The sequence below is a fragment of the Vombatus ursinus genome, unplaced genomic scaffold (assembly GCF_900497805.2).
Source record: "Vombatus ursinus unplaced genomic scaffold, bare-nosed wombat genome assembly UNPS02014825.1, whole genome shotgun sequence".
NCBI lineage: Eukaryota > Metazoa > Chordata > Mammalia > Diprotodontia > Vombatidae > Vombatus > Vombatus ursinus.
Genome location: NW_020954603.1, coordinates 1,938,992 through 1,964,723, shown reverse-complemented (window position 1 = coordinate 1,964,723; position 25,732 = coordinate 1,938,992). Strand labels below are relative to the sequence as shown.

Sequence of the window (25,732 nt, the reverse complement as noted above, 5' to 3'; positions counted from 1 at the left end):
CTGAGCTCTTCTGTTGGCCCTGCTGCTTGGCTTGTGTCTCTCAGGCCCCTGCTAGGTTTTTAGCAGTGCGTTAGGCACTGTGGAGGCTCTCAGAGCACAAGACATGCTTCCTACCCTCAAGTAACTCAAGTTAGGGTAGGAGAGAAGATGAAAGGTGACCAAGAGGTGACAGCTGCTAGTCACTGGTTCAGTGTGGTTGTGCAGGCCATAGACTTTCTGAAAAGAGGAGCCTCTGGGAGGGCCTCAAGGGAGAGATTTAGAGTTGATAGGATTTGAATTCGAGGGCCTGGGGTGAGCCTGGGGCAGTGGAAGGGAGGGGGAGTGTGCTTGGTAGGGCCAGTGGAATCTCATGTAAGAACTGGAGGAGTGTGCCAGGCCGAGGAGCTTAGATTTGGGAAATGAGTTTATGGAACAGAGAGACGCTGGAAGATTTGAGCGGGGGTGTGATGAGTGGGCAATGTTAGGGAGGTTAGTCCGATCTGGAATTGGTAGGCAGGGTGGACTGGAGGATGGCAGGAAACTGGCCAGGTGATGGTTGGAGTCATTTAGTCATGAGGTGATCAGACCTGCCCCAGAATGGAGGCAATGTGGGATGGCAAAGAAAGTAACAGAGAAGTAGTGTCAGAGGGGAATGAAGCCAAGAGATGCCTTGAGATGACACAGATTTTGAGCTTGAGTGGTCCAGAGCAGGGTGAGAGGGGAGGGGTCTTCTTCTTATTATTATTTTTTTTTGGTGAGACAATTGGGGTTAAAGTGACTTGCCCAAGGTCACACAGCTAGTAAGTGTCCATTGTCTGAGGTCGGATTTGAACTCTGGTCCTCCTGATTCCATGGCTGGTGCTCTATCCACTGTGCCACCTAGCTACCCACTGCCCCTTTGTGTGTGTGTGTGTGTGTGTGTGTGTGTGTGTGTGTGTGTGTGTGTGTATGTCTTATTCTTTAGTGTTTGGTTTGATATGTTGAACCAAGGTGAGCTTTCCAAGCAGAGAGATGCACTAGGCTGTTTGAGATTTGAGACAGCAAGTAGAGATTAGAAAATCATCAGCACAGAAAGGATAGTGAAAGACACATGAGAAAAAGTGGGAGGAGAAAACTCAAGGTCACGTCTTTTGTGTTGCTGGTCATGGCATGAGATGGAGCAGGGAGGTCAATGAGGGTGGAGATAATGGTTGGATTTGGCCACAGGGCCATGTTTGGTCTTCAAGAGAAAATTCTCAGTAATAGTGACAACAGAGAAAAAAGACCACAAGCTAATGGGGGCAGCCGGGTCAAGCGAGGGTTTTTCCACCGTGGGAAGATCTAGGCTTAATAATGCCTGCAAATACGTTTCTAATTGTGAAGTGAATATAACAAACAGATCTCAGTCAAAACCTAAAGATCAAGAAGGCCAATGCATTTCAATGTTTTACAGGAAACCGAAGCTTGTGGTGACTGAGAAGGCCCTTCGGCTTGCTTATCGTCATGCTAAGCAGAATGACCCAAATTTGTCATGTTTTTTGCTTGGGACTTTGTTAATAGATGAAGGTAACCAGCATTTTGGGCTGACTGGTGTCTTTGATGGGCTTTGGTGAAGGTTCATTCTGGTTTGAGTGCAGCGTTGGCTCACTCAGTCTTTCTCCCCTCCCATCTTGTTCTCAGCATTCCTACCGATACCCCCTCAAACATACTAATTTCTCAGCTTTTCCACTTTCTCATTCCTCATGACCCACTTTCCATCCACCTCAGCCCCCACAGAGATGATTATGCTCTTGAATTCACCATCATGGACAAGTGCTCCATTTCCATGTTCATAAATTTTGAGATTGAGCTCTGATCCTTATCTTTGACCATTCTGGTTTTCCCTCTGCCTTGTGACCCCTAACCCTGTCTTCATCTTCACTAGAGCTCCATGCCTTCTACCCCTCAGGCCTTTCCCAGGTCATCTCCTCCGCTGTGGGTATACTCTCCTCACTTCCCCATCTTGATCACAGGATGAAATAGTCCAACTCTCCTGTCCTCTACCCCAGAGTTCCAAACAGGGATTGCCATCTGCTGTCTTGGCTTTTATTGATTTACTGCTGAGATCGAAAAAATCATGAAACCATGCTGACTGGTCCACTACGATTTCTGTTACATAATCTCACCAGGCCCTTACTGTGGTGAGGAATCCTTTTACACGTTGCCTCCCAGGGGTTCCCTCCCCAGCCTCTCAGCTGCCTCCCATTTCACTGAAAAGATGAAACTGTTTGCTGTGAGCTCCCTTGTTTCTCCTCCTCCGCTCATCACTCACATGCCTTTCCCGCCATTGTCTTTATCCCCATCTTACTTGAAGTGGACTTCTCCTTGCCAAAGCATCCTTCTCGCCAGACACTCATTTGCCAGATACCCATTTCATCCTGATTTCTCCAGGAGATTGCCCCTTCTCTGTACATTCACTTATCTTCAGTCTCTCCCTGCCTATGGCTGTTTTCCTACTGCCTACAAACATGCCCTTGTCTCCCCTGTCCTCAGAAAGCCCTCACCTGCTCTGTCTTCCCCACTAGCTGTTGTCCCATATTTCTCCTTTCTGGAGAAGGCCATCTACACTGGGCAACTCCACTTCCCCTCTCCCCATGCTCTCCTAAAGCCTCTGCAGTCTAGCTTCTGACCTCATGTTTCAAATGAAACAGCTCTTTCCACAGCTAGTTGCCAAATCTAACAGCCCTTTCTCAATCTTACTCCTTACTGACCTCTCCGCAGCCTTTAAAACTGTTGATGGTCTTCTCCGTATTTTCTTCTCAAGGTTTTTGTGAGGCTTCTTTCTGCAGGTTCTCCTCCTCCCAGAGGACCTCTTCTTCTCAGTCTACTTTATTGGGTCTTCACCCAGACTATCCTCACAAACCCCCAGGGGTCTGTCCTCAGCCTTCTCTTCTTACTCTAGAGTGTCTTGCTTGGGGATCTCATCAGCTCTCAAGGATTCGGTGATTCTAGTGCTATTGAGGCTCAGATTGATTTATCCAGGCCTAACCCCTCTGCTGAATCCCATTACTGCCTCAGCACTATTGGACATCTCAAACTGGATGACCCCTAGACATCTCCAACACACCATGTCCGAAGTAGACTTTGCCCCAGACTTTCCTTTCACTGTTCAGGGTGTCCATCCTCTCAGTCACCTGGGCTCCCAGTCTCGGTGTCCTAATCCTTAACTTCTCATACCCACTCCTACCCTACCAGGGCCTTCATTTCCACCTTCCCATTGTTTTCTGAGTGCAGCCCCTCAGCACCTCCTGCGGCTGCTGCCGGTCCCCTGCCTCAAGCCTCACCACATTCCAGTCAGTCCTTTATTTAGCCGCCAACATTACCTTCCTAAATCACCCTTCTCAGTTAACTCCAGGGACTCCCTGTTACCTTTCAGATCCAATAGAAAAATCCTCTGTCTGGATTTTAAAACATGACATGACATGACATGACATGATGTGATGCGAGGATATAACACCCTGCCTTTTCAGGGTTCTTACACCTTACACCCTCCTCTCAGCCTTTTTGCTGTCCTTTGAACACATTGCATCTCCCAACTCCATGTCTCCTGGCCCCTTGGCTGAGCCCCATACCTGAAATGTTCTTCCTCATTTCTGTCTCCTGGCTTATTCCAGTTTTAGCTTAGATCCCATCTTCTGAAAGAGCACCGCTCCCCAGGTTCCCCATCCCCCCCCAGCCACTGGTACCTTCCCTCCAACATTACCTTCAGCATACCTTCTTTCTTTTTGTGTGTAGTCGGTTGCGTGGTGTCTTCCCCCACTGGACTGGGAGCTCCTCGAGAGCGGGAATCATTTCTGTTTCTTTGTATCCTCAGCATTTAGTACAGTTGGTTTCTTGTACTTAGGAGGGGCTTAATAAATGCTTGGATGAGATGGTAGTTCCATGGATCAGCACTGAAACAAATATTTTGCCTATTTACATTTGGGTTCTTTAGGTGAGGAAGGTGTAAAGCTGAAAGTAGATCGCTTTGATCCTGGTCGAGAAGTACCTGGCTGCCTCAGAAAAGTCCCCACCGCCCCTCTGCCTGGAGACTTTGTGATTCCATGTACAGTTAACACGGAGGGCCTTTGCCCCACAGATGTGATCATCCACGATGCCGAAGACTTTAGTTCCATCTTCAAGGTGAGCTGCCTTTCATGACATGATTAATCTCAATTAAGAGAGAGAAAGGACCAAAATAGAAACTGGAAGGAAAACAAGCTCTCTGCCAAACTCCTATCTGGTTCTACTTAAAATGAGGTTTCTTAAGTAATTTTCTAGCAAATAAATTATCTATTTTCATTGGGAAAGAAACAGGGATACCTGATAGTTGCAGAATTTTGAAAAGCTATGTTCTAAAAATCATTTTCTAGAGCACTCTTGCAGGGAAGGGTGAGGAAGTCCAGTACTTGGCATGGACAGTAACCCCTGGACAGTAACATGGGAGCTTGATCCTTTGAGGTGAGGACTGGAGTTATTGACAGCTGGGTGGCTGGTGTCCCATTTCATACAAGAACCAGGGCTTTCCTTGTCTATGCTCACCATGCACACCCTGGAGCCCAGGGAGCTTTCTGAGGCATTTACAGTTGACCATGGGCCCTCTCTAGCACACAGAGCTGCTCTTTTTGTAGCTTGACCTTATGCTTGCTGACGAGAACCTTCATTCTCAACTCAAGATGGGGCCTAGGATTTCACTACTGTTGCTTCTCCTTCTCTGATGCATATGGCAGCCCTTCTGCCACTTAGCATATGGTCTTTGTGAGCTACTGTGGCTGAGAAGATCCAGTGGTTTTACCCCAGTTTTGGTAAGGCCTGTGCCCTTAGGGACCACAGAAATGGCCTCTCTCAGACCCCTCCCCAAAGCTTCTGCAGCTTGGTTGGATTTGCCTCATGGCATCTGAGGAGAACTCGAGTGGAGTTAAGAATTTGGCTTTTAACGGGTGGAGAGCTCTTGCCCTTCCTCATGGAAATTACTTTGTCTATGCTTGCTGGTTCTATTTGTATTTGTGTGACACTCCCCCAAAGAGTGTAAGCTGCTTCTTTTTTTTTTGTTTGTTTGTTTGTTTTTAGGCAAAGTGACTTGCCCAGGGTCACACAGCTAGTAAGTGTCAAGTGTTTGGTCTGAGGCCGGATTTGAACTCAGGTCCTCCTGACTCCAGGGCCTGTGCTTTATCCACTGTGCCACCTAGCTGCCCCCGAGTGTAAGCTTCTTGAGGGCCAGGTCTGCTTTGCTTTTGTCTGTGTCTCAGCTTGATAAACACATTCAGTTGATGAGTGGAATTGAACTAACTCCAAGGGAATAGGATTTCTTTTGACAAGAAGGGGGATTTGGGAAGTGGTGAATAAGGCCTAGAGGTCAAGTCCAACCTCCAGTGCTGTGTAAGGAAGGATGCCCAGCAGTATCCCTGACTAGTCGGAGCCCACTACCTCACTAGATAGTAAATTACTTATTGCGTTGACCCAAAATTGGCTTCCTTTTAACTTGTATCCATTGATCCTGCTTCTGCCTTTGGGAACCATACAGAGCAAGTCTTACTTATTTTCCGCTTGAGTGCCCCTCACCTACTTGAAAATGCTGTTGTGTCCCTCTCCAGGGGGACTATCCCCAGACCCTTCCCCATCCAGGACGTCCTTTTTCTGGATGCCTTCCAATATATTGGTCTTACTTAAAACGTGGTGTCCGTGACTAAACCTGATCTCTCCTACGCAGGCCAGAGGACACACAGTGGGGCCATTGTCTGCTGAACGAGGTCATGTAGACAGGTTGGTTTCTAGGTGAAGACGGAATATCTGGAGGGAGATGTCCCACTGGTGATGGTAGTGTTTATTAACTGTAGTGTTTTTTGTCCCTCCTCTCCTGGTCATGTGGCAGAAATGACAGAGAATTGAGAGGTGGTGGGCCCAGATCCCTCAGTGCTTCCTGAGTGTGCTGAAAGCCAAGGGGAGAGCAGCTCCTAAGCGTGCTGACCCATTGGAGCGGATGTGATGGTGGCGTGTTTTCTCCTAGGCTCTGCAGCACCATTTATGCGGCAAAGACCCTCTGGACCTCTGCAAGCTGCTCCCCTTGAGAGCAAGAGTCACCTCCAGGGAGCACCTGGACAACCTGCAGTTTGACTTCCACTGGGCAGCCGTGGCTCCTGCCAGTTCCTTTCGATGTACGCCTGTGAAGCCTCTCCCCATTATTCCAACAGCTCTGGCGAGAAACTTGAGCAGTCACATGAACATCGCTCAAATCCAGGGGACCTGTAAGTGGGGGTGAGTAATGAGTCTGTTCAGCGGAAATGTTTATGTTGTGACAGACTACCCAAGTAACTGGGACAGGCAGCTGTGAAAGGAGGTGAAGGGAAACTACCTCAATCTGTCTTGAGTTTGGTGCTTTTTAGCAGCCATGTATTTCATTTTTTCTCCAAGAAAAGTCAGGGAGTGGTAAAAGTATGTCAAATTTTCTTCCCAGTAGACACCGCTCATATTCTGAAAATCATAGACTTCAGATTTGAAAGTGAAAGGAAGCTTGGAAGAGGACACTGGCGGCCCCTCTGGGAGAGGGAGGGTGGGAGGTGGATGAAAAGCCTGCAGAGCCAGAAGGACCCCTGAGTTCATTAGCCTGGCCCTTAGCTCCCAAAGAGTTCTGCTGCTGCCTAGCCTGGATGCCCTGCCCTTGGTTGGTGTATTCAGGGGTGCTTGGGCTAGGCTGGCACATTTGTAAAGGTTTCTGGGCTCTTTGCCTGCCTCCAGATAAAACCAGTCCAGGCCCTAATCTGCTTAGGCCACCCATCCATAATGGCTTTGATGTTGGGGCTTTACTTTGCTGAACTAGAGAGCCACCCAAGGATGGCAATGAGGAGAACACCATCCACTTGTATCTTTTTATGGAAGTGAGTGAATCACAGGTGATTTAGATGCTATGTTGCTATTCCTTGAGATCCAGGACTAGAATTGGGAAGAGATCATCTTGTTCCTTCCTCTTCCTCACGGAACCTTCCCACTTTTTACAGAGGAAGAAGCTACCCCCAACATTAGGGGATGGGACCGGCCCACACAGCATTATGGAGGGAGTTGAGCGGAGATTCAAACCCAAGCCCTCTGACTCCCAATCTGGAGTTCTTTCTACTATTCCCCATCAATTTGGCTCATCCATCATACCTGGATTTCTAAACCATGTTAATCTGATTTGTCAGGAAACCAAATAGAGGAAGGTCACTGGGGGAAAATATGAATAAGGTCTCATTTCCATGATATATAAGGAACTGATTCAAATGTATAAGAATAAGAGCCATTACCTAGTTGTTTTTTTTTTTTTTTTTGGGCTAGGCAGTGGGGTTAAGTGACTTGCCCAGGGTCACACAGCTAGTGCATGTTATGTGTCTGAGGCTGGATTTGAACTCAGGTCCTCCTGACTTCAGGGCCAGTGCTCTATCCACTGCGCCACCTAGCTGCCCCAACCATTACCTAGTTTTTAAATGGTCTAAGAGATAATAGGCAAATTTCTGTGGAAGAAATCCAAGTCATCAATAGCCACATGAAAAAATGCCCAAATGCCTGGAAATTAGAAAAATGCAAATTAAAACCTCTCTGGAGTTCAGCTTCACACTGGTTGTATTGATAAAGCTGGCAAAAAAGAAAAATGACGAGTTGAAGGAACTGCTAGAAAATAGCCCTGTCAGTGAAACAGTGGATCCTTCTCCTTTTTCTTTGATCTCTTTGGGGTACAAGCCTAGTAGTGCTATGGCTGGATCAAAGAGTATGCACAGTTTTATAGCCCTGTGGGCATAGTTCTAAATTGTTATCCAGAATGATTGGACCAATTCAGAGTTCCACCAATAATGTATCAGTGTCCCTACTTTTTCACATGTATTTCACTATTATGATAATTGTGTTGTCTGTGATACAAATTTAGAAGAACTGAATGACCCCAGAATGTCTAAAAGCAAAGACTTAAAGAAAAACACAGCTTGGATGCAAGTTCAACTAAAATTTCTGTAAGAAATGAAACGAGAGTTTTTAAAAAAAAGAATTGAAAATTGATTTTATAAATGAAATGAGAGTGTTAGAGGAAAGAATAGGAAAAGAAATGAAAGTTATGAAGGAAATACTGGGAAAAATTAAGAGCTTAGCACAAAAAGTGCAAAACCATACCCAAGCAATGAACTCCTTGAAGGTAAGGTAAGAGAATAAGCATAAAGTGCCTACTATGTGCCAGGCATTGTGCTAAGTTTTTAAAAAATATTCTCTCATTGGATTCTCACAACAAATCTGTGAGGCATGTATTATTATTATCCTCATTTTACATTTGAGGAAACTGAGGCAGAGACAGGGTCACAGAATTTGAACTGAGATCTTCCTGACTCTAGGCCTAGTTCTCTATCCACTAAATCATCTAGCTGCCTTGGTAATTAGGATAGCCCAAACAGAAGTTAATGATTCCACAATACAAAAAGAAGTATTAAAAAAAAGGTTAAAAGACAGAAAAAATAAAGAAAACATAGGTATCTAATATTTTAAAAAAACAAAACAAAACTTAGAAAACAGATCAAGGAGAAATGATTTATTAGATTGCTTAATATATAGTAATTATATGATATACTATAATAATAATTAGATTGCCTGACAGTCATGACCAAAACCAAAACCTGCGTATCATATTTCAATAAATCATAAGAGAAAATTGCTTAAGGCAAAGTAAAAATAAGGAGAACCCACTGATAAACTCCTGGAAGGAACTCCAAAATGGAAATTCCCAGGAACAGCGGAAAGAAAAGGCTCCCATGCTGGGACATGGTGGAGAAGACCAGAGGGTCAGAAGCAGAGCCTGGAGAGGAATGAAGGCTAGCTGGCCTGGGCCCCTTCCCAAATGAAGGTCCCAGGAGGAACTCTCCAGTGGGGAAAGGGGCTGCAGAGATTGAATGATATTCTAGGGTGAGAAGGCAGCTGAGGCAGAGCTGAGAGAGATCAAAGAAAAAAAAATGCTGGAAGCAGCTAGAATGAAAGAATTCAAGTACTGAGGAGCCATAGTCAGGATCACATAAGATTTAACAACTGCCACCTTAAGGGATCAGAGATCTTGGAATACAAGTATCTGGACTTTGACCTGTCTACATGGCTCCGTAGTGATAGTGGCTATTTCGTACTCTTCTTTCTTGTTTACAGTTTGTTTCTCTAGTAGGTAAAGCATTTTTGTGGATAAAAGTACATACATCACACTAGCTTCCAGTTAAAAATGAAATAACTGTTCTTCTCTTTCAGGTATCTTACAATGGATGAAACACGCAAGCTGTTGCTGTTGCTTGAATCAGACCCCAAGGTTTATTCTCTGCCATTAGTTGGGATGTGAGTGTTGCAGTATTTATGGAAAGTGTTTTTGCCAAAGCACATATAAGCAGCAGATGTATTTGCAGCAAATAGTGGTTTAAGAAGTGTTCCTGATTGATTTAAAAGGAAACAAATAGCAACAGTTTACCAAAAGGTTTTAGTTAGCATTTGGATCACCTGCCAAACCCAGAGAGAGAATTCTATCAAAGGTCACTTTAATCATCCTGGGTTTTATACTGCAGAGTGGGGTTGGAGCAGTTCTCATGGGAATGTGTTCATTCAGTAAAGTTTTGTTGAGCACTCATGTTGCAGGGCATCTTGTCAGATCCTGTGAGGGACATAGAGGAGTATACAAGACACAGTCTTTGCTCTTGAGTTGATTTATTATCTAGTTCAAGAGGAAAATGAAAAGAGAAATAGGGGAGGCAACCATAATGTCAGTGGAAGGAGAGTGTAGGGCCTGAAGTCAAAAGATGTGGGTTCAAATACTATTCCAACCACACACTTTCTCAAAGACATGGTCTCTAAGTCTGTAATACCCATCTCTTTTTAAAACATTCTTTTAAAAATATTGGGAGCTTGACAAACGTCAACAAACATGGGCATTTCCAGACAAGAAAGAACAGGAAAAGGGGATCGTATATGAAATTGTGAATCTCTATTATGTACAAGTTGGGTTTTTTGAAAGTATATGTTAAATTTCACATGGTAGTTCTGACACTACCCTGCTTGTCTGTGTCCCCTTCTGAACATCTTTCTGTTCCCTTCTCTGTAATTTAAGAAATTTCAATGATGCTTTTTTCCCTTTTCTTCTTTTTTTTTTTTGGAGGGCTATCACTATTGCTTTTTTCTTCTCTCCATAACTCCCCTCCTCACAAAAAAGTCCTCCTGTATAACAAATAAGTATCATCAAGCAAAACAGGTTCCTATATTGGCTGTGTCTAATGGTATATTTGTCCTTCTGTACCTTCTAGCCCTATCAGACTTGAGTTATGGTGGGTCATTGAACTCATCAGAATTCTTGGGTCTTTCAGAGCTGTTTTCTTTTACAGTCTTATGTGTAGTCAGTGTATAAATTGTTCTCCTGCTCATTTCATTCTGATCCAGTTCATGCAAGAATTCCTGGTTTCTCTGAAACCATCCCCTTCATCATTTCTGGCAGCATAGTAATATTCCATCTCTTTCATAGCCCATAACTTCTTCAGCCTTCCCCAAGTAGGTGGTTACCCTTAGTTACAATAAGCAGAGCTGTGACGCTCTCACTGGGGGAGAGGCTGTTGAGGGGGGTGCACAGCTTAGACACTTGGGGAGCAGTTCCAAAGGGCCTTCCAGAGTGGTGGCTGTACCACCAGCGCCCCCTGGGCCTGTCTGCCTACAGCTCCTAAGTGGGGATAACCCTGGCACCACAGGCCTCATGGGGCTGTGATGAAATGTACCCTTTGTATGCCTTAATGCACTGTAGAAATGTGGCTGACTGTTACCATGCCATGGGTAACAAAGGACCAACTGTGTCCTAGCCTTGAGCATCTCTGGCTAAAGGAGCAGTTACTGTGGGATGTTATGTGACGGCTGGACATCGATCTTTGCCCTGAAGGATTTGGGTGTTTTGAGTCAGCAGATGGGGGATGGGGGGCAAAGGAATGAGTAGAGTGACTGAGGTAGGCCTGGGAAGAGGTTTGAGGTGGGGGCCGTGCACGCCTGCACCCTCTGGTGGCCCCTGTGACAGCTCCAAGTTATTGATGCCTGCATTCTTCTGGTTTAGATAAAAACTCATTCACAACATCAAACCAGAATCTGGGCTGATCAAGTCCCCTTTCTCTAGTTCAGCAGTTTCTTTCCCCTCTGATCCTTGATCTTTTTTCCAATTGGCAGGAATGGCTATTAGGGGCTCCATCCATAGGCCCCCTGCATCCTCCCTCTGTCCCTCCCCCCCCTTCATCATCAGAATGGGGTTCTAGTACTTCCTTGTGCTGAGGACCTGTTGGGTTTTCACTGCTTTGGGGTCTGTGGTTTTGTGGTTTGGGGTATTCCGTCTGTATATAGGGGATTTGAGAATGACTGTGACTGAATAATTCATCCCCAGGCAGCGAGACTGGTGAGGCCGCCAGATGTGGAGTCCATTCACCTCTGCAGCGTAATTTTTATTATTGTTATGTATTGCATTTTCTTTTGTATTGTGTGCGTGTGTGTGTGTGATATCTGCCATGAGGGTAGGGGGACTGTAGCTAATATGTGTCCCTGGGTGCCTAGTATAGTGCTTTGCACATCCTTCAGGCATAATAATGTTTTCCGTGCCTCATAGGAATTCTTTTTTGACCTTTTCTCTTTTGCAGTTGGCTGTCTGGCGTCACTCACATCTATAGCCCCCGGGTATGGGCGTATTGCCTGCGCTATGTGTTCAGTGCTGCAGTTCAGGAAAGGTAAGTGCGATTTGTCCTGCGATCCGTCTTTAATTACCAAATGTTCACAGACAGCATTTAGAAATGACCTCAGATGGTCTGCTCCACCCTGTACCTGAATGGGGCCGGGTCACGGTGCCCACAGTTCTGAGAAATCACACCTTGTTGCGTCCTTCAATCCAACATGTTAATAGCAGGTGAAAGAAAATTAGCAAAGACGTTCTGATCTACTCAGAACTAGGGTTTTGGCTTATGTATTGGAACCAGGTGCCACATGCTTCCTACAGTTGTGGGATGGAAAGACATGGGTCTGCTGGAGAAGGTCATATATAAAAGTCTGCCAGTTCCCTTCTCAGACCTTCATCAACCACACCTTTGATGCGTGCTGGCTAAGAGGCCATGTTGGCTGATGGGTCACTTTTTAGATGATTAGTCTTCTTGCTCTGGACCATTGACTTTCACTGATTAAACTTCCACGTGAAATTATCATTCTCAACATTTGTGTCCTTTCTTCCATTCATTTTCTAATTTTTGGCACCAGTAACTTATTTAAATTGTTCTGGATAGAATTGTTTTAGTTGTGTGCAAAATCTTTTTCTTGTTTTTAGTATTCTAATTTTCTCTCAGTTTTTATCTTTGCTCTAACAAGTTAACAGTATAACTACACAGATAAATGAGTCAGGAGTGAATCCCACATCAGGAATGAGTTGTTTCCCTTTCTGTTAATATGTCAGTTTTGGGTTTTGTGTGTGTGTGTGTGTCTGTGTGTCTGTGTGTGTGTGTATGTGAGATGTTATTCAGTGTCCAACACCTTGAATTCACTTCTTTTTTTTTTTAATTAAATTTGGTTTTTTGTTACATTTTAAGTTCTGAAATTTATTTATCTATTTATTTTGGGTGAAGCGGGGTTAAGTGACTTGCCCCGAATCACACAGCTAGTAAGTGTTAGTTGTCTGAGACTGGATTTGAACTCAGGCCCTCCTGACTCCGGGGCTGGTGCTCAATCCACTGCACCACCTAGCTGCCCCTACATTTTAAGTTCTAAACCATCTTTCTCCCTCCCTCCCCACTCCGCACTCGAGCAGGCCACCATTTGCTGTGGCTAAAAGATTCCTCACCAAGAGGCCAGGCTGTTAGTGATGGGCCTGTCTGGACTTAGCCAGGATGGTCTTTGAAATGCAGTTAATCTGTTGCTAGGACCATACATTGATTTAATGCCACCAATTTGAATTTGCCTCTTATGTATTCTGTTACATAGCACAGGGGCCATAGGTGGATGTCCTGAGTTAAAATACTTTACCAGTAACTGTGTGAAAAAAACTTGGGGAATTTAATGGATTAAGAGATTGATTCTAAGTAATTGATCCACCAAGACAGGCTCCCGTGGTCTTAGGCTAGTTGAAGAGAGCCAGAGCTCCCAGAACAAGGGGATGCCAGTCCCTCCATCCTCTGCCCTGGTCTGGTCCAGCTGGGTGGGGTGTGCAGGGCCAGGAGAGGGCCATGAGAAAAGTGCATACCGTGCTGTAGCAGAGACCTGATGAAGCAGCAAGGGATGTTTAGCCTAGAGCGGCAAAGACTCAGGTCAGGATGGAATAGCAGTCTTCATTGTCTGGGGAAGGAGACCGGACTCAGGCCGCTGGACCACGGGCAAAGTTGCAGAGCCAGAATTAGGGTCAGTGTAAGCAAAAGCTCCCTAACCGGCTTATGCCAGTGTGCCAGAGGGACCTTTGGTTTGTCGCTTCCTGGCATTTGGGGGTTGTGAAAGACCTTAGAAGTAACTGGATCGCTCCCATTTTACACATGAAGGAGCTGGGCCTCCTAGAGGCTGGAAAAGTAATTTTTATGTTCTTTCAATCACTTTGTGACTAAAATAAAGAGATTCAAAAGAATTTGTAATTAGTTACATGAATGGTCTTTCTTCACCATCATCATCATCACAAACCATATTTCTTACTAGGTTGAAAAACATTAGAATTATGTATAGTTTTCTTGGGGTGTAGGGTATTTGGCTGTGCTATGGGTGTGAGTGGGTGTGTCCATAGATGCTCAGTAGGCCTAGAAAGGCAAGCTTCAGACTGGGCATTTAGAACAATTTTAAGTTGCTGCTATTTATTTATTGTTTATATTTTATTTTTAAGTTGTTATTTAGCATAGTTTAAAAGGTCTATTGAATAATGTTGGCTGAATTATTAATTATTCATGAACCTGATATTCAATGAATTAATCATGAAGAGTGTAATAAGTCTACAAAAATCCACCTTGAGCTTTAATTAATGACAGTATTCAATCAGTCTTCTTGTTAAGTTGGTAACTTCTTTGGAAGTTTTTAAAGCACACTTTAAGCATACCAAATTAATTCTCATCGGTGGCACATTATTTGTAGGGTTTTTTCCGAGTCTGGAAGTTTTGTCATCATTCTCTACTCCGTAACACACAAACAGCCAGAATTTTATGAGTGCGTTCTCCAAAGCGGCCAGGGAAGTGACCTCCACTTTCAGCTACTAACCAACAAGGAAACCCTACATCTTTTCAAAGTAAGTGGTTTGGTTACTTATCATTGTTGTTATCCAGTTTATTCAGTCCTGTCTGACTCTTTGTGATCCCATGTGGGGTTTTCTTGGCAAAGATCCTGGAGTGGTTTGCCATTTCCTTCTCCAGCTCATTTTCCAGATGAGCAAACTGAGGTAAACAGGGTTAAGTGACTTGCCCAGCATCACCATGTCACTTGGTATTTATAGTAGCAGTTTAGCAACATAAACCTGATGTTTTGACCTTTTAGAAATATCTTTGTTATTAAATCAGTATACTTGGCCACTCAGGATTCATGGCATTATTGCTAAGGCTGTCCACTCATAAGAGACTGAATAGCCCTTCAGGTGTATGGCTGGGGTCAGAACAAAGAACATCACTGAGGCTGCTCTCTGTAGACCCTTGACTTGCAGGCCAACAAAACACATATGTCTGTGGCAGCCTCTGTTCCTGCCCTGCCCTACCCTTCTACTGCTTTGACAGTGTTGGAATGTTTCCTGTCAAACTGAAGGAATTGAGATTTTTTTTTCCACTTAGGTCAGTGTGTTAGTTTGCATAATTTAAACTCACACAGACCAAAGCAGTGTCTAGTTAGAGCATGCATGGAAGAAGAGCTCAGAGTGGTGGACCACTTGGCAGCAGCTGCCAGCCCAGAGGAAAGCTGCCCATCTTCCTCATTCCTAATTTAGCAAAAACCCAGAATTGGCCCCCAGACCAATGAGAAGCTGTAGCAAGTAACTCCTTGGACCCTAACACTGCACACAAAGTCAGCAAGCAATCCATGGGAAATAAGAAAGGGGCAATTAGCAAATCCAGTGCCGTTGCAGGCCAACAAGCCCATGGGGTCCCATCATCACCAGGGAAGGCCCAGAGCTCTGTGATCTAGAAGCAGCCAGAGTGAGAGCTCTGCTGAAAGAGCCTCAGGGCAGGTGTAAACCAGTAACGGCACTACTGGGAAGTAGCAGCTACCATTGCAGACACGGCGAGAGCTGACATTGCCCCAAGGTGCTGTCGAGGGCTCTGGCCTCTAAAGAGCCAGGGTTTGGAATCTCAAAGATCCAGTGGGGTCTAACCCAAGGAGGTGAAAGGTTTGACGTTCCACCCAAAAGTGTAGCGTGGGCAGAGCCTGGCCGCGGCACAAAGCTCTAGGTCTACAACTAACACTGGTGAGAGGAATAGATCCAAGCAAACACTGTCCAGCTTAAAGAATTATTGAAAATCAGGGCATTCTCAAAACAGGAGAGAATAACTGCGTAAAAACTGCTTGTAGAGACTCGAAGGAAGATGTCGATATTCTGCAAGAACCACATGGATCCCTAGATGAGATGAAGCAAGAGACAGACATGAGATAGAAACTCTGAAGGAGAGTGTTAGAACTGCATAGAAGGGAAAGTGCTGAACTTTACTCAAGTTATGGGCTCCTGGAAAACTAGACCAGATACCCTAGAGATCAGTGACTCTAGGAAATAGTAAGAAATATTCCAACAAAATCCAAAGATTGAAAAGGTTGAAGAAAATGTCAACTACCTGTTAGCAAAGACCATGACCTGGGAAGCATGTCAAGGAAAAGACTTTCAAATCATTGAGCTTCCTGAAAACTATGGTTTTAAAAAAGCCTGGACATTGTATTTCAAGAATTCACATGTTAAAGTTGTCCATATCTCACAGAATCAGAAGGCAGAGTGAAGATGGAAAATGTGCAGACATACATGTGTGCATGGGCCCCTACACACACAGAGGCACACAACAATGCGTGCACACACTCAGTGCACACATGCACACACTTGCACATGCACCTATGTACACACATGCACACACATACACATGTGCACACACACTCTCTAACCCTTTGTAATCTCACTTCTGACCTCATCCATCACTCAGCTGAAACTACCATTTCCAGAGTTACCAGTAATCTCTTAATTTCCAGATCCAACGGCCTCTTCCTTGACCTTTCTGTGGCCTTCAGCACTGTTGACCACCCTCTTTTTGAAGAAAATCTCTCTGGGTTTTTATAACAGAGATCTCTGTCTGACCAACCCTTTCCAGGCTTCTTTGCTGGCTCACCACTCATATCCCATCACTTACCCCAAGTTTCTGTCCTGGGCCTTCCCTCTCTCCAGTCTCTTGGCGACCTTATTTGCTCCCATGGGTCTAATTATCATCTCCAAGCCCATGACTTCTAGATCTCTGTATGATCTCGTGTGATCTCCAGGCCTGTATCACCATCTGTCTGATGGAGCTTTCAAACTGAATGTTCCATGGGTACCTGAAACTCAGCTGATCCAAAACAAAACTCACTAACTTTCCTCCAAAATCCACCCCTCCACTGAGCTGCCTATTTCTATCAAGGCTGCTGCCATCTTTGAGGCTCAAAACCTTCATCCAGTCTGGATGCCTCACTCACCCTCCCTCACCTGACGTGCCCAGTCAGGTGCCAAATATTATTGAACGTACATTTGCCCCAGCCTCTCATCGCTGTCCCCTTCTTTCAACACACACATACACACACAGTATCTCCACCCAAGTTCAGATCCTTGTATTCTTGCCTGGACTTTTGTATACACCTCCCAGTTAGTCTCCTTATCCCCAGTCTTTCCTCCATTTGCCAAAGCACAGGTCAGACCATGTCACTGCCTTTCTCGGTAAACCTCAGTGACGTCCTGTTACCTCTAGGATCAAATACAAACTTTTCACCAAGCACGTAAAGCCCTTCCCAGCCTGGTTCCCTGCCCCCCTCTTTTCCAGCCTTATCCGCGTTACTTCTGGCCCAACACTCTGGGGTCTGGCCAAAGCGGCCCACTTCTGTTCCTCCCCCATGGTGTCCCTCTTCTTGCCCTTTACCCAGGCTGGCCTCTCCCATGTCTGGAATGTGTTCCCTGCTCACCTCCTACAAGTCATCCCTAGTCTCTGTCAGAGCCCATCTCGAGCATCGCCCTCTCTACCTCGGAGGCGTCCCATGAGCCTCACAGCTGGCAGAGCCTCCTCTGACAAGTGACCTTTATAGACTTGTTTACGTAGTTGTCTTCCAAAAGAGCGTGTGTGCCTGACACAGTACCTGGAGATCTCTGTGAAGAGACTGCTCTGTGGGGATCCCTGGTGACACCTCATAGACCTGGTAGGAAGAAATTATGGGCATGATTTTGAGTCGTGGGTTGTCGGCCGGTTTGTATTCACGTTAGTGACTTATTTCTAGTTTGAAGCTATTTGTCATTTACATGTGTGTTGTTCAATCCTGTGTTTGCTGACATGTGGCTTCAGAATTATGCAGATCAATTGTCATTTTAATGAGTTGTATTATATATTGGGGGCTTTCCCTCTTGGAACCAACAGATGAAGAAAAGAAATGGTTGTGCTTACTCAAGTCGGGTCAGTTCCTTCCCCCTCCTCCCTTTTCTCCTCTGCTCCGTCTCTGTCTCTGTCTCTGTCTCTTTCTCTGTGTCTCTGTCTCTCTCTCTGTGTCGCTGTCTCTCTGTCTGTCTCTCTTCTATTATTTCTGGGTGGCAGGGACGGGGCTGCTTTTGGCTTCTCAGGTTCAGACCAGGCCTGGGACCCATGGGTGGCAGTGAAGCAGTAACAGTTGTCTCTTTGTATCCTTTTTGTGGGAGGGAACACTCCGTCGGTCATTTGTGTGCCAACCAGAAAGCCAATAATTCGAGGAGATGTGGATCTGACAGCATTTCTGTTTCTCTAACACCTCTGACTTGTCCATTTCAGAATGTTGAGCCTTCACAGAAGAGCTCTCTCCAGTTTGAACTGAGCTCAGAAAACCCATCTGCAGAAGCAACATTCTTTAACCAAGTCTCCAGGAATCATGCCATGAAGAGGTAAGGGATGGTTTTTTGGTTACCGTGATATTAAGATTTCATAATGAAAAGTTAAAACCCCAAATTCCCAATCTTTCCTGTAAACATTTCTGATGAAAATGCCCGCCGTCACCTTGTAGCTGTTTTATGAATATTTCGTCTATACCTTTGTACATCTGTAGGTTTCTCTTGACAGAATGTAAGTTCCCTGAGGGCAGGCACTTGTGTCTTTGTGTCTGATCCTCAGCCCTGGCCCACAGAGACTTAACAGATGCTGGAGGACTGAGAAGACTGCTTTGGAGTGTGCCTTGCTGACCTGAATGATACGTCTTGGCTTGGAATCTCTAGCAGTCCCCATTCCTATTGTGCTTTCAAGTGTACAAAGCACTTTCCTCACAGCAGACTTGTGTGTATCGATTCATACATCTGTTTTACAGATAGAGAAAGTGAGGCACAAACAGGTTAAGTTTCTTGCCCAGGATCATGCCAGTCAGTAAGAGTTAGAGATGGCATTTGAACCCAAGTTCATCTCAGTCTCAATTCAAGTTCCAGGTTCTTTCCACTACATTTTTTTTTTTTTTTGGTATTAAATAGATTTTTTCAGTTTGACTAGGAAAATAAGGGAGTGTCTTTTGCTTTTGTATGCACCTAGTGCAGTCTCTGGCATATAGCAGATGCTTGATAAATGCTTGCTGACTTGACGTCTTCAGCAGGTTCTGGAAGGTCTAGTAAGGCTCTTTCCCAGCTCTCTGACTGTAACCTACACCTGGTCCTTAGTACTGTCCTACTCCTTCCAGTAAGCAGTCATGGGAGAGGATTTCTTGCTCCTTATCTGATTGGTCTTACCTCTGCAGACCAGAACATGCCCATGGGTGACTGATTGCTCTTTTTATTCTCCTACCATCAGGGCTTCCCAGAAGTTGTCCCCGGGGCAGCAGCTCTCTGTAAGCGACCATGATTCTGGCGTGGAAGATGAAGATTTGTCCCCAAGACCAGTCCCTAATCCTCACCCAGTGAGTCAGAAGGTATTCCAGCCAGGACGTGGGGGTGGGATTCTACATGAGGCTGTCCTTGCTAGGGAGTCAAGTGCCCCGAGGGCATTAAAGAAGAGTCCAGGTCTTTGTAAGGGCAAAAGCGTGTCCCCTGCGGCTCTTTATTTCATCATCACTGCCGTTCCCCTTGGAAGCAGGGCTTCTGTTTGTGTGACCTTGGACAGGTCACTTAGCCTCTGTGGTCCTCAGTTTCCTCATCTATAAAATGGGAATGATAATACTGGCACTGTCACGTGGTTCTTTGAGGAAAACCCTTAAAAGAACTACAAAAATGGAAGCTGGTCAAGTTAGAGAGGTGGGGTAGGTTCTCTTTAGAGAAGGTGATGGGGCGTGGGCATCAACGCTAACATGGGATTTAGATTGAGTTACTCCAGTGAGAGGCTGGTTTTGTTTCTGCCTTCCTGACAGCATCACTCTGGTAGCCGCTGTCTCGGCCTTGATGAAGGCGGGCCTGGTGCCCGGTGACCGGTCGTGAGGGAGGGCAGGCAGTGCCGGCCATTCATTTAGACCATGCCAACTTCCAGTCCCTTGAAGATGTGCTCGCGGGGATTTTTGTGCTTAGCTGCTGACTGTCCAAGTAAGGTGACGGGTTCTTAAAAAAGTGATGAATTCTGTCTCCATCCCCCCCATGCCCACCCCCTTCCCCCTTTTATTTCCAGGTATCTACCATCCATCCTTCAGTTCCTGAGCTCTCTCTGGTTTTGGATGGTAGCTTTATAGACTCAAGCCCACCGCCCAGTGAAAGGAAAATGGCCAATTGCAAAACCAGCCCTTCATTGCCGCAGTATCCAGGACAGATGAGCTCACATCCTCAGCATTGTGACGAGAAACAGAGCCCCATTCATGAAGCTGAGGAGCCTCGTTTGGGGCGGCTCCCAAGTCGGGCAGGCCCGGGAGCCCCTTCTTCAAAACCACTCAGAGAAAAGCGGTCGCCTCCCGACAGGCGAGCTGGCCCCCCGACCGGGAGTCTGTCAGGGCCGCTTTGCTCATCTCCACCGTCTCCCTCAGGGCTCCCCAAACCGTTGTCTCCAGAGGCATCAGTGCAGAAACCAAAACAGTCCTCTGAAAGCCATAACACTTCCTCGGATGGAGACCCGTGGCGAGGGGCCCTTCCTGTGCCATGCTCCGCACTGGATTCCAGGCAGGCCTCTCCTTCACCACAGTGGCTCCCCCACGGGTTTGTTCTTTCACCCCAGAATCTTGGCAGGCCCACTGAACATCAGGGGCCTGCTCCCCCAGCCCCATCTTACTGTCCCACTAATGTTTGCAGCTGCTGTCAACATCATGGACATCTGCAGTGTGGTCGAATGAACATTTGGTCAGGGATACATAAACACGGGCCCTTTCAGGAAGTCCAGGCTAATGCTTTTCAGGATGGTTCCTATCCATTTCATCTGAATGCCTGTCCAGCTATATGCCATAATCCAGTAAATTCTTCAGGCAGCCCTATGATCCAGAGACAGCAAGGGAACATGGGAAATTGTAGCACTTCAGACTTATCACCTATGGGGAGACTTGCCTCCTACTCCAGCAATCCACAGCTTTGCCCAATGTGCATGTCCACACCCAAGATGCAAGCTGATGATGGCATGATGGGGTTATCTCCAGATGCCTACCGGTTCCTTAAAGAGCAAGACCGACAGTTGAAGTTACTTCAGGCTCAGGTTGGTGTGTTGTTATTTTATAATTAACCTCTCTAGAAAATGAATGCACGTTGTCCTCTGGTCCCTGTGTTTTTGTTTTTAAGGGACAACAAACTCTTTGGCTTTGCTTGAAAGAGTTGGGGGAATTGAAGGAAAAATGTTTAAGATTTGTTTCAAGTTTCGAATACCCTAGCTAAACATGAACTCTTTTTGAAAGACGTCCTCCTCCTCATTCTGGGCACCACGTGTTAGGAAGAGCATTGATACGCTGCAGAGTGTTCAGAGGAGGGCAGCTGGGGTGGTCAGTGTTCTTGAGCTCCTGTTTTATGGGGATGGGTTGGGGGAATGTTTTGCCGGCGAGAAGAGAAGACCTGGGGAGACATGATACCTGTCTTTAAAAGGCCTCCCTACTCAGTGCTGGGGGTATAAATGCCAGAGTGCCTGCCCTGTGGGAGCTTCCGTTGTCTTATGGTGATACAGCACCTCGCGGGGGTGGCCATCCCAGGGAGCTTTGGCTCATTGGCCCTGGGTATCGCAGGGGGAGCCCTAGGGCAGTAAGCCACCGTGCCCTCGCCAGTATTAATGGTCATTTTGTTTGTTTGTTGTTCCCTGAGCAGGAGTGGAAGGGAGGGAAGGGTGAAAATACAGATGGTAACAGGGCAGAGTGCGAGGTGCTCAAGCTGGGCAAGCCCTGCCCTCGTAGGGATAGCTGGATGGGTTGGAGCCTGGTCTAGGGCTGCCTGGAGAGAGGACAGAGTTGACTCAAGTGCCCTCGGTTGGGCAGTTCTGCACCGTGGGGAGTCCTGGCGGGGGAGGGGGGGTGTGGATTGAGTTTCCTGGGATAGGCAGGCCAAATTTCTGAAGGTCTGGGTCTGCAGGGTCACCCTTACTGGTAGGGAGCACTGGCAGGGCCAAAGGCACACGTCAGGCTTTCTTTCCTGTCTAGTGTTTGAAGGGCTGCCATGTAGAAGAGTAATTGCATTAGGTCTGCCGGCCCCTGAGGGCACAACCAGAAGTAATGGATAGAAAGGAAGGGAACAAGCATTTATTAAGTGCCTACTGTGTACCAGGTGCTGCACTAAGCCCTTCACAAATGCCTCATTTCAATGGGAATTGACGAAGTAGTAGGTGTAGGCTTGATAGCCTGCGAATCGTGCTTATGATTACCATCTTTGAAAGTGGAATGCGCCCTGTTCCCTCTGCCGTGGGCGCTCGTGTCCTGGGGAGAAGTTCCTGGGTGCCCCTCGGCAGTGTGCTTGGAGGAGGGATGCAGTGGCCCCAGGGGCATCCGCAGTCTGCCCAAACTGGACGTTCTGGGCTTCCTGGGTTCTGCAGCAGCACACCCACAATGTTTTCCTCCCAGGGGCGGGTTTTGGTGGAAGTCCAGAGGGAAACAATGATAGAAGAAATCTTATTTGAAGATTTATATGTGCCAGCGCACATTAGTAAGGTGCACAGTGATGATGGACCTTGGGAAAGAGAAATCTGCTGATAACTTTTAAAAATGTATATGTAATAGGATGAATCAGTGTAACAATGCATTCAAGTCATTAAAACAAAACAAAACAAAAGTCTTAGTATGAGATGGTCTTCTTTCGGTAACCAGATTCATTATCAACTAGCCCTGTGTGTGCAGAAATACTCATGATTTGGCATGTGTTGGTGCTGCCAGCTCTTCCGCCTTCAGCCTCAAGCTCTTTGCCCCCGGGGTCGTCCCCCCCCCCCCCCCCCCCGCCCCAGTCTGGGATGTGCTCTCTCCTCCCCTGCCCTGTAGGATCCCTTTTTCCTGAAGATTCAAAGAGGAACTTAAACTGGGCAGGGGGAAGGGGCTGCTAAGGACCCTTCCACCTCTTGGAATTCTGGGATCCCCCAGTTAGTAGCACTCTCTGTCATGAAATGACTTTGTATTTACTCGTGTATGCAGTTTTATTCCTCCAGCAGAATGTAAGCTTCTTGAGGGCAGGCCCTTCTGTTTTCCTGGCACAAAGTACAATGACTTGGCATACAGTAGGCACTTAATACATGTTTGGTAAACTGTATTGACTGTGGCCAGTATATGCTAGAGTATTTGTAGGAGACAGAATGTTGGGCTTAGGGGCAGTTAGGTGGCTCAGTGGATAGAGCTCTGGCCTTGGAGTCAGGAGGACCTGAGTTCAAATCCAGTCTCAGACACTTGACACTTACTAGCTGTATGACCCTGGACAAGTCACTTAAGCCTAATTGCCTCACCAAAAAGCAAAAAAAAAAAAAAAAAAAAAAAAAGAATATTGGGTTTCGAGTTGGATGCCCCAGGTTCTAATCCCAATGCCTTGTTGGGATGAGCCTCAGCAAGCCACTGCTCAGTCCATTTCTGCCTCTAGAATCCAGGCATTGAGCTGGACGTGCTCTAGAACCCCTTCTATCTCTAAAACCTGTCGCCTGATGGAAGTGTATCTGGATACCTGCTGATAGCATCAAGGAATAGGAGATGTTTCTTTGTGGGTGAATTTTCCTTTTTTCCTGGACCATTCTAGTCAGGGACCTGTCCATCAGGACCTTGCTGCAGAGTAGATAGGCATTCTCTCTGCAACTTGGATTTGCTGGATTACTGAGAAGCTAGGTGGCCAGCTCAGGCCCTGAGAGTTAGTATGGCGCAGGTGCGGAACTGGGAGCCAGGCCTTTCTGCCTCTGAGGCAGCTCTTTCCACTGGGCCCTTTTGGGTTAAATAAGGACAAATATTAGATTGTTTATCATTCCAGCCTCTCCCTAGAACCCCAGCATGATTATATTCTCTGGCTCTTGAATTTATTCTAGGGGGAAAGTGTTGGGGTCTTAATAAAAATAAGGATAAATTTGTAGTACTGTGTTAAATTGAGAGGCAGCTCATTGGAGTAGAAGGAACTCGTGGTGAATGAATGTGTTTCCTGGTAGGTCCCTCTGGGGACGGGCTGAGCCCGTCTCTGAGAAGTGCCCAGAGCTTCAGCTTTTTTCAGTCATCAGACTCAGGTAACCTTCTTTCTCCCCAGTTAATTCATCTGTGTTTTGCTTGGTACAGATTCAGCGTTTGTTAGAAGCACAGTCTCCTCACCCTGGCCCCAAGGCAGCCAGTTCTGATGGCACCGTGCAGGCTGAGCAGCAGGTGGAGTTTGTTTCGATGGAGGCCCAGGCATCTTCTGGCCTGCACCTGAGGAAAAGTGTGAGCATCGCTGTGAGCACAGGTAACTCCTCATTTTGTGGCTTGGGAGAATTATTCTGAGATGTTTGCACAACGTACCATGCTGACATTTCCAGGTATGGAGTGAGAATAGGATCAGAAAGAATCAGGTCAGGATTTGTACCCAGGGCTACTGATTCATCAGGTGGTTTTGTCTGAGCAAACCTTTTATTGTCCAGTTTACAATTTCTACAGGAAGTTTAGACCTTGTGGTCAGATTAGAACATCATCCTTCTTTCTTAAGCCTCAGTGTTATAGTAGGTGCATTTGCTTGTTGCCTGCAAGCCCTCTCTGCCTAGCACTCGGTCCCAGGTCATCCCCACTGCCAAAGCTCCAGGGGCTGGTGATAATACCTTCCTCTCAGAACACTCTGAATCATAGAATTTCAGTGTTAGAAGAAATATCTCATGTCCAACCTATATATGTACAGGAATCCCCTTTTCCAACACCCCCGGCAAGTCAGTCAGTCAGTAAACATTTCTTAGCCACCCACTATGTGCCAGGCCCCGTGCTAAGTGCTGAGGATACAAAGGAAAAGACAGTCCCTGTTCCCATGGAGCTCACAGTCTAATGAGGGAGGCAAAATGCAACCAGCTGTGGATAAGCAAAATATTGTTGGTATTTAGTCCTTTCAATTCTGACTCTTTGTGACCTTTATCTTGGCAAAGATACTGGAGTACTTTGCCATTTCCTTCTCCAGTTCATTTATGGATGAGGAAACCAAGGCCAACAGGGTTAAGTGACTTGCCCAGGGTCACACAGTTAGTACGTATCTGGGGCCATATTTGAACTCAGGTCTTCCTGACTCCAGGCCTGGCGCTCCATCCACTGTAGCGCCACCTAGCTGCCCAAGCAAGCTATAGATGGATAAATTGGAGATAAGAGAGGGAAGGCAGGAAAGGAGGAGAGGAGGGGGCTGGGAAGAAGTCTTAAGTGAGGGGGTGACAGTCCTTACCTGGATGTGCCTTGGAGGCCTCTAGGGAGAGGAGGAGATGGTCTGTGTGTTTGACAGTGCTGACCACCCACCCCTCCCACCTGGCTCATCCTTCCTCTTCCCTTGCCTCAACCCTCTAACTGCTTTCTCTGTTTCTGGTTCCTCCTCTTCTTAGCCCCATCGCAGGCATGTCCTCCAAGGGTCTGTCCCTGGTCCTCTCCGCTCCACTTTCCCTCCTTCGACGCCTTCTTTCTTTGCCCTGGCTGTGGTCACTGCTTCTGTGCAGCATCTAAATTGGGCCTGCCCTGGGAGCCCCAAAGCTTTTCCTCCAACTCCTCCTTGGCCTACTTGGCCCAGGCGTGTCGCACTCCCTTTAGGGATGGTGGCTTTCCTCCTGATTTCTCTTATTTCTCTTGGGGTACCACAGCTCCCCCAGGACCTCGGGCTCAGCTTGGATCTCCCCTTTCGCTGCCCTTTCACACCCCAGCAGTTGTAGAGGCTTGGTGAATCCTCCGCGATGTCTCTCACTTCTCTCCCCTTCTCTGTTCCACCCGAGGCTCCTTTCTGTGCCCCTGCCCTAGACAAGCCTGGGTCGGCCAGCTTCTCCCAAGCACCTCCTTTAGGCCAGAGACAAAAAAAGAAACGAGCCCTGTCCCCCAGGAGCTCGCCTTCTAACGAGGGCAGCACTCTCTTTAATTAAGCATGCCGTGTAGGATGCCATAAACCAGCAGCGAGGGATGACCATCACATTAAAACAGAGACTCGATGTGACATCCTGAAGGTATCGTTCTGTCCTGGCATACTTTCTATGGACTCAGTGTAATTGCATCATAAAGATGATGTGTCCAGGGCAGATTTTCAGAGCCACTTTCTCGGCACTGTTTGTGTCTT

General features: G+C 46.5%; 1 protein-coding gene across 3 annotated transcripts in view; it reads left to right on the top strand.

Annotated features, from left to right (window-relative positions):
• The window catches only part of STIL (STIL centriolar assembly protein), a 49,097-nt gene that overhangs the window by 6,982 nt on the left and 16,383 nt on the right, over positions 1–25,732 (top strand). Inside the window, exons 4-13 of one of the 3 annotated variants that reach the window (XM_027838233.1) lie at positions 1,412–1,524; positions 3,932–4,119; positions 5,984–6,231; positions 9,220–9,303; positions 11,619–11,705; positions 14,068–14,218; positions 17,931–18,040; positions 18,927–19,032; positions 19,731–20,735; positions 23,749–23,911. In XM_027838233.1, the coding sequence (XP_027694034.1) occupies positions 1,412–1,524; positions 3,932–4,119; positions 5,984–6,231; positions 9,220–9,303; positions 11,619–11,705; positions 14,068–14,218; positions 17,931–18,040; positions 18,927–19,032; positions 19,731–20,735; positions 23,749–23,911 (2,255 nt within the window). Of the gene's footprint in view, positions 1–1,411; positions 1,525–3,931; positions 4,120–5,983; positions 6,232–9,219; positions 9,304–11,618; positions 11,706–14,067; positions 14,219–17,930; positions 18,041–18,926; positions 19,045–19,730; positions 20,736–23,748; positions 23,912–25,732 lie in introns of all 3 variants that reach the window. The other 2 variants (XM_027838232.1, XM_027838234.1) reach the window with 2 other exon arrangements.